This window comes from Zonotrichia leucophrys, chromosome 1 (assembly GCF_028769735.1).
Source record: "Zonotrichia leucophrys gambelii isolate GWCS_2022_RI chromosome 1, RI_Zleu_2.0, whole genome shotgun sequence".
NCBI lineage: Eukaryota > Metazoa > Chordata > Aves > Passeriformes > Passerellidae > Zonotrichia > Zonotrichia leucophrys.
Window position 1 is genome coordinate 91819576 of NC_088169.1, and position 8738 is coordinate 91828313.

At 46.2% G+C, this 8738-nt stretch overlaps 1 protein-coding gene across 2 annotated transcripts in view; it reads right to left on the minus strand.

The window, feature by feature from the left end:
* Positions 1 to 4598, minus strand: part of LSAMP (limbic system associated membrane protein) — a 985865-nt gene extending 981267 nt beyond the window's left edge. Inside the window, exon 1 of one of the 2 annotated variants that reach the window (XM_064722162.1) lies at positions 4127 to 4598. In XM_064722162.1, coding sequence (XP_064578232.1) covers positions 4127 to 4193 — 67 coding nt within the window. In that variant the 5' untranslated portion in view covers positions 4194 to 4598. The remainder of the gene's footprint in view (positions 1 to 4126) is intronic. The other variant, XM_064722152.1, reaches the window with a different exon arrangement.
* Positions 4599 to 8738: the final 4140 nt, after the last annotated feature.

The following is an 8738-nucleotide window of genomic DNA, read 5'->3' on the forward strand; positions in this document are numbered from 1 at the left end:
CCGCATTGCCCAGTGACGTTACAAAACATGAGACTCTACAGATAATATTTGTGCTGTGTATCAACCTAAAGCAGCCTGTGCCACTTACCTAACTGTTTCCATGATTTCTTTCATCAGATTCATTCCTCATTTAAGAACACCCTTGAGCAGCTCAAGAAATACATTATAAATAAACATTGCCAGGACTATGCAAGCCAGTTCAGCGTGTCCATTCCTAAACCATCCACTCCACTAAACTGGCTGTGGAGGTTATCTTACTTTTATAATTTTTATGGTTTTTTTTAAACACAAAGTCTTTTACAATTAACCAATTAGGTGGGGTTGTCAGGGAGGTTCATTAAAGCAAGCTGGGATTTTGCAAATTGCTGATTTGAAACAGCTGCTATTTTTCAACAGAGAGAATTTGTTTAGAAGAATTTTCAACTTAAAGCAATGCTAAAGGAAATGTATAATTTGTCAAGGCATTCATTTTTTTAAATAAAATGCTCAGGGTGAGGAAATAAAAATTAATTTTCATATTGACAGCTAAATAAGAGTAATAGTAAGTGAAAGTGCAAACATCAACACAAAATTCTTCTAAATTATCTAAATGCAATTTTTTTATAGACCCTAATCATTTGCTTCTCCACCCCATACTCATGCACCCATTTTTGACTTGGGGAAAAAAAAAAGAAAAAGAAAAATTCAGCTTTACAATCCATTTCAACAATCTGATATTTCTCAGATGCTTCTGGGCGCATTGTGCTAAGAAACAAATCGAGGGAAGAGCTGCAGCATGCCACTAGAAAATCCTAGAAAATCCCAGCCACCAGCAGTGCTGGGGTGTGTAGGTACTTTTATTCCTCCAGCCCCCACAGGGCAGGGAGGCCAGCGCACCGTGCAGGAGGAACAACCATCCCGCCTCCGAGCCACCTGCCTGCCAGGGAGGGCTGGAAGTGCAGCCGCCGAGAAATGCAGGAATCCCGAGCCACCAAAATGGGGAAACACAGTGATGGCGGGGGGAATCCTCCGTGCAGGACTTGGAGCATCTCACCCAGGGGGCAAGGAGCAAAGGCTGGATCTGTGCCAAAGCCCCTGAGCCCTTCGCGTCCCGCCTGGCAGAGCAGGGGCGCTGGGGGCGGCAGCCTGCGCTGGGCACCGGAGCCCCTGGCTCTCCTGCCCCCGCAGCCCCAGCGCTGCTGTGCGCCCTCGGCCCGGCAGTGCCAGCGGTGCTCCCTTCTCCCCCGCGCCTGCTGGCTCCGGGAGAGCGGAGAAAGACGAGGAGCTGCTTTTGCGGCCAGCCGTACACCCCCAAGCGGACGGCGAGGAAAAGCGGAGAGAGGGCACGGCCAAGTTTTGGGCGGCTCGCAGAGGTGCAGGCTCAGCCGCCCGGCTCTGGAGGGATGCGCGCTCAAAGGTCTCTGAGCGGGGTCACTGCCTGCCAAAGCAGGCAATACTGCCGCTTCCTGGGGTAAGAGCTCCACAGAGTTGTGCTCGGCAGCGTTAGAGAAGCGTGCAAGGCTTGTTACCACAGCTTTCAGTGAAAAATAATTAATTTGAAATAAATATTGTGGGGGGTTGTGTTGGTTTGTTGGGTCTTTTTAAGGGCACAATATTTTCCCACCCCTTTTTAACTCCATCAAATATCTTCAGGCTTGTTTCAGGCAGTGTCCTACTCCTTCCATGCAGCCCCAGTATTTCTGCCTCCCCATTCTCTCACTCTTCACATCGGAGAAGGGAAATTACTGCTGGCTATGAAACTGGATCCAGCAGTGCTCTGCTTTATATCATGCCAGAAGTTTGGGAGCAGTCAAAAAAGCAGCAAAAAGGTTTGCAAACACTCATACAGCCCCACACCACCCTATCCCATCGCAAAACCTAGGGAGGGCAGCTGTGTTGCCTCTGCCTTTTTAGAGGATATGTGATAATACAGACCTCACAAGACCTTCCCTGAAGCATTCAAAATGTGGCTGATACTACAGTGGCAATCCTAACTCACTAAAACAGAAGGTAAAACTTGTCCGTGCCTGTAGCCTGGCATAAGCTCCAGCTATAAGGACGGACTAGAACAGCTCCTGGCTACGCTGGCATCAGGATGCTCTGGTCACAACTCAGGGAAGGCTTGTGACTTGAAAACACTGCGTGGAGCAAGCACCGTGGTCTAGAGGCTAGGAAATGTGCATCAGACAGGCAGGCAATGCTCAGAGTCAACACAGCTTGCCAATGTCCATCTTTCTTGACAGTTCTCTGTCTAATCCTCCAGAGCAGGGCGAAGTTCACACCAAGCTACACAACTTCATTGCTGGCATTACCTACTTATGCTACAAAGGTACTGGTTCTCCTCTTGCCCCATGTACAACCTATGTGCTGGGAAAAATCCTCCTTCCCTGTCAGAAATAGCCACTTCACAGCAAGGAAGGAAGTCAGCTGGAAGGTGCTGGTGTTGGATTCACAGTCCAGACTTCAGAGAATGTAAATTGAGAGAAAATATGTGACAGTGAAAAGCATGTGTATGAGACCCAGAAATGGGAGAAGTGAGACTGTATGAAAAGGAGCACTCAGCAAATGTGAGAAGGTGGCAAAAAATGAAGGATTCCGTAGTGAGGGCTTGCAGGAGTGACAGGTGTGAGGCTGCAATAGAAAGCGTGTGTGTGACAGGGAGCCTGCCTGTATGGGAATTTGCTTAGTAGACACAAAATAGAAGAGAACAGTACATGCAAGACTGTGTGTAAAAGTAGGAGCTGAGGGGAAGTGAGGAAGCTGTGACTGGCATATCTCCATGCACGGCACTCCTGCACTAATATGTACAGGAGTGAGAAAAACGCACTGTGAAAAAAGCCGTGTGTGAGCGAGATACCCTCTACGGGTGCAGCTCACTGCAAATGCAAGACTGTGAGGCACAGAGTAGGCCAGATAGAGTACATCTATGTTCTTTAGTTATAATTTCACCTAAGTGTGTGTACATGTGTGTACACAGGCTTACAAGGCTAGTGAAGCAGGACAGGCATGGGATTTTAATATGCAAGCAACCTCGAACACAAGTGTTCAGGATGGAGGCTTGAAAGAGGGAGGGGGGAAAAGGAGAAGGGAAAACGTGAACACAAGGGAAGCAGACTCTCCAGGAATTGCATGTGCTGGGGAGCTAGAACTGTATGTGCCAGAGTGAGTTTATTCATCTTCCCTGCTATACCCCTGAGTGTGTGTGAGTGTGTGTGTGTGTGTGTGTGTGTGTGTGTGTGTGTGTGTGTGTGTTCAGGAAGGACCACTGCTGTGAGTGAGTGTGGATCATGCACAAGCTGCAATTTTGAAGGCTGTGATTATATGTACATGTGTGACATGTATTAATACATACAGCATGGAATGCATTAACCCTTAAGTCCTGTTTACAGAAAGCATCTCAAAACCAGCTAGCATGCCTGTCATCACTTCGAACTAAATTCCATACTCACACTTGGCTCTTAAAGCAAGAAACCCAGCTGGCAATTCTCCACTGAACAAAACCCCGTACCAAACAAATTTTCATCTCCTGTCTTTCCTCCATCACTCTCTCTCTTTTTTTTTTTTTTTTTTCTTTTTTTTTCCCTCCTGGTATAGAGGGGAAGGACATAGTGTTTTCGCAGACAGACCAGAGGCATAGAGATTCCTCCAATCTCCCCCTCTCTGGACAAAACCAAAATAGAAATAATAAAAAACCCACAAAACAAAACAAAACAAACAAACAAACAAAAACCCCCAAAGAAACTTAACACTTATCTCCTCAGGAAGGTAAAGAATCGAGGAGAATCAGCACTTGTGACCCAAAGTGCTGAGAAACAGCGGCTGTGGATGGAGGAGATACCCACCTCTACCCACCACTCTTTTCCTTTGCAAATCTTAACTGTACTCCCCCCACCAACTCCCCCTCTGCAAAAGCATAAATACAGCAGCAAAGTCAGTCACATGCAGTGTCCTCTAACCATAGGATTCACCAGCAGAGATCTCTCCTTGGCTTATTTCCTGAGGCAAGGGGGGGGGGAGGTTTGGAGGGGAAAAGGGGGGGAGAGGAAGCTCCAGCTTCCAGCTCCATGTTTCAGGCCATCCTCAGTCCATCAGCCTCAATTAAAGCAGAAGGGTTGGAGGAGGTTGCGAGAAAGAACTCAGCACATACCTTGCAAGGAGAAGAGGGACAGGAAGAATCCCAGCACCCAGATACTGTGCAGCCAGTAGGTCCTCATGCTTCTCTCTCACTCGCTCCGCTTCCTCTGCCTTTTTCTCCGTCTCTTCGCTTCTGTCTCTCTCTCTCAATTTATCTTTTTTTTTTTTTCTCCCTCTTCGCTCCTCTCAAAGAAAATGGGATTCGTGTCTTCCTTCAGTCCCTCTGGGCTCTGCTTTGCCAGCTCTGACAATCCAGTCGCAGCGCAAGCTGACCCGCGGTGGCCAGATTCCCAAATAACCTCTCACTCTCCCCTTCAAGTGCTGGAGAAAGGGGGGGGCAGGTTGGATGCTCCACCGTAGCCTGGGCTGGCTGTAAACACAGAGAATCTCTCTGTCTCTCTCCTGCAGCTCCAACTAAATGCGACTGTACTTAAACAAGCAATGCCTTATAGGACAGCGCTCAGAGCAGAACAGATCCCACCTCTGCCACCTAGTGTTGCAAGCCAGCTCATTTATTTTATTTTTATATATATAAATATATATACATTATGCTATAGAAATATGGTTCCCTCATTCCTCTACAAATGTATCTCTTGGATCACAGTCTATGAGCCATTCTGGGCTCAGGAGTCCCTGAGGTGCCAGCTCCAGTGCACACAGGGAGGATATTCAGCGAAGGAATATTGCTCATCGCCACAACAAGAGGCACAGCAGGGCAGGTTTGGTTTCTCAGCAGAGTTCTGCTTGACAAATTCTGAAGCAAAGGTCTCTCTGATGCTGGTGTCACTGCCGGGCAGTACACAGGGGCCATAGGGAGATTCAGACGCACTGACTGTAATTACAGAGCTGCCAAGTCCTCCAGGAAAAAATAGCAAGCATCAGTCTGCATTAATCTTTCCTGGATCTCCTGTGACTTCTATGCAATTTCAAAGGGACCAAAAAGAATCTTTCTGTAATGGAAATCCAGCTTGAAAAGCAACCTTGCTCACACAAGGCTTCCCTCACTGCCCTTCCTTCAAATACAGGTTCCACCTGCCATATGTAGCACAAACTTTTTTCCTCAAGGAATAATTGGGTCATGTAGCTCTATTTCCCCCTAAAATCATTGCCTCCAGTCAGAGTCCTAAAATCATTGCCTCCATTGCCATCAGTAACAAAGTACTGCTTAACATTCAGGGCTTTTTATCAGTCACTCTCCAGGCATTTCCCAAAGGGTGTCCTTTCACAGCTGGGGATGTGGAGGCAGTGTGAGTGCACCACTTCTGAGGCCAGATCCTGGGACACAGTGTGACAGCCCAACTGGACTGTCCAGGCAGCCCTGCGGCCCCTCATCAGGCCACAATGAGGATGCCAATGCTAAAGGACACTAATTTTCAATTTACACATTGAGAGTGTGGGTAAGCAAAGATGAGTGTCCACATGTAGGAAAGGTCTGTAGGATTCTCATCATTAACGATGCCATTACAGAAGTGTTTCTTATTGGACTGCTGCAGAGCAAGCTGTTCCGTGAACAGAGTGCACCAAGCCTGCCTCCCCATGGGTTCCTGTCTGCTGTCTCAAGAATCCCCTTGCCCTTATAAAAGCCAGAACCCATCATATCCCCTGTGACATCTCCTGTAGGAGGAAGAAATCCATGCTATGGCCAGTCTTGCTCCCTAGTGGACCAGAATGACAGACAAAATGCAAGACATCTCTTGCCTTAGCCTGGTTGGCTACTGCCATGTACCACCTACAAAATTCTTAGGTTTTCCACTAGGGAGAGATTGGAGCATTACCTAATCCCCAGTTTTTAAGAGACATACAGGAATTAGTTACTTTTTAGCCTTCTGCCCTCTTTTAAATGTGGTTGAAATTGGTTGCACTGAAAAGTTATTAGGAGGAAGAACATATGGACAAACAGATACACATGTACTCTCAGCTAGGCTTCACTTCCCAAGGAAATCAAACTAAAAATATTAGAGTGGACTAAAGTCAACTGACTGTAGTCAATGAGGAGCATGCTTCTTTTTTGCGGTTTCCATTTCAGATGGTTTTCAGGCTCTGATACTGTATTGGGTCTGCATGGCAAGGTTTTGGTAGGTGGGCTGCTTCTGTGAGAAGCTGCCTGAAGCTTCCTCTGTGTCTGACAGGGCCAAGGCTGGGCAGCTGCAAGACAAACCCACCACAGGCCAAGTCCAAGTGTACCATCAGCAATGGTAGTAACGCCTCTGGGATAATGTATTTAAGAAGGGGGTGGAAGCTGTGTAACAGCAGTCAGGAGAGAGGAGTGAGAATATGTGAGAGAAATAGCCCTGCAGACACCAAGGGTGGTGGTGAAGGATAGGGAGGAAGTGCTACAGACACTGGAGCAGAGATTCCCTTGCAGCCCAGGATGAAGACCATGGAGGTTCAGGATAGATCAGCTATCCACCTGCAGCCCATGGAGGAGCCCTTGCTGGAGAGGTGGATGCCTGATGGAGGCTGTGACCCCATGGGAAGCCCACACTGCAGCAGCCTCCTGGCAGGACCTGTGATGCTGTGGGGAAGCCACACTGGAGCAGCTCATTAAGAAGTGTTGCCTGTGGGAAGGACTCCTGTTGGAGAAGTTCATGGAGATTGTCTCCTGTGGGAGGGACCCCACACTGGGGCAGAAGACTGTGAGGATCCTCTCTCTGGGGCAGGAGGAGCAGCACAGACAAGTGTGATGAGGTGATCTCAGTGCCCAATCCCTGTTCCCCTGTACCACTGCAAGGGAGGAGGGAGAGAAAATGAGGTATGAAGTTAAGCCCAGGAGGAAGGGAGGAGTGAGAAAGATATTTTAAGATTTAGGTTTCCTTTTCATTATCCTGCTTTGATTTCATTGGTAACAAATTAAATAAATTTTTCTGAAGCTGAATCTGTTTTGCCTCTAACTGTACTTGAGGAGTCATACCCCCATCCTTATCCTGACAAGCTTTTTGCTGTATTTTTATCCCCCTGTCCAGCTGAGGAGAGGTGATGGAGCAACTTTGGTGAGCACCTGGAGGCCAGCCAGCATCAAACCACCGCAGATACCAAGAGAGTATGGTCTGAAAGAGAGCACAGTCAAAAATAAACTTGGCACTCAAGATACATTTGGAATTTAGCATGCCAAAATCAAGTGGTGACAATCAGTTAGTAGGCTTGGAGTAGGAGTTTTGGGGGTTTTTTGCAGAAAACCTCCCAAACATCTAGCTTAGGTTCAGGGACCAGCTAGGCCATCACTTTAATACTACACCAACTCCATACATTTCTGACACACGATTGTTCATATGCTCAACATTTGTTTTTTCAGTTGTCCTTTACCTTTGTCCATTACCTCAGTGCTCACCATGTATACCTGATATAATATACAGCATTATATGCATTCGTACCGTTTCACAAACCTCCTCAACTCCCATATATGGCACCAAAATTCACCTGCCACCTATCCCACAGCCACATCCATAACCTCACTTCCCACCTGCCCTACACATAATCCCGTAGGGTCCCCACAGCCTTCCCAGTTAACCCAGATTATTATGCAACCATTCAAAGTCTATTTTACTTACAGATCCCATGGATGATCCCATAATACACAGCTCTCAAGCACACGATTATCTCAGACTTTTGAAAGGAATATGCCATGGCTTGAAAAAAAAGATCTAAATCAACCCTCCTTTCATCTAAATCATTTCCCATGTTCTATGGCAACTAGCCCTGCTAAAAATTTGTCCCCATCCTTTTCATAGGCCCCCCTTTAAGTACTGAAATGCCGCAACATTTATTATAACACTTATGATAGCAATTTATATTGATTCCAGTAATTAATAATATAGCCTAGTAATTAGTCTTGTGTTAATTATTAATCAATATTATATGTATTATAATAATTAACATTATTTTTTGTAATAAGTAATAATAAATGATAGCAGGACTGTATCTCTGCTCCATAAATTCCATGGGGATGTGTGTGAGATGATGCTGACCCCAGCGTTGTTCCCATCCAAAATACGCCATGATAGCTACAAGTCCAGAGAAATGGCATAAAGGAAGCAGCACTCTCTGAGGCAGCAGCATCTTACACTTCCCTGGAGAAGCTGGCATGACTGGAAGGAGAAGCAGCTTTTTCTTACAACGTATTTGACATACTTCTAACCTTCAAAAACATTCAGGACTGGATTTTGGCTGCCTTGCTCATGCTGAGTCATACCAATGGGGTTACTCAGGACATTAGACTGCTAAATATGAGCAGGAGTATCAGATTCTGTGGGCTGAAATTCTCTGGGATTGGTCTCTGGCCAAAAGTGAGTCCATTTTCCTCTAGCCAAATCTCTCAGCTACCTACATATTGTGAGGGCAAAATCTGAATCAAGAATTATGCTCAACTCTCCCTAAATCCCTCAAACATTAAGAGGAAAAAACAACAACACCACCAAAACAACTAACCAAACCCCAAACACACAGCAATCCTCATTCTTCAGTCCTTTCTTTTTAAATTACTGCAATCCTCCCACTTCACCCAGTATTCAAATGCCAAGAAGAGCACATCTACAATCCTGTATTAAGGAAAAAAAAGGTTGAATTCTGACAGAGCTCTGATTGATTGAAAGCCAGCTACTTTTAATGCATAGTGAAAATGTTTCATT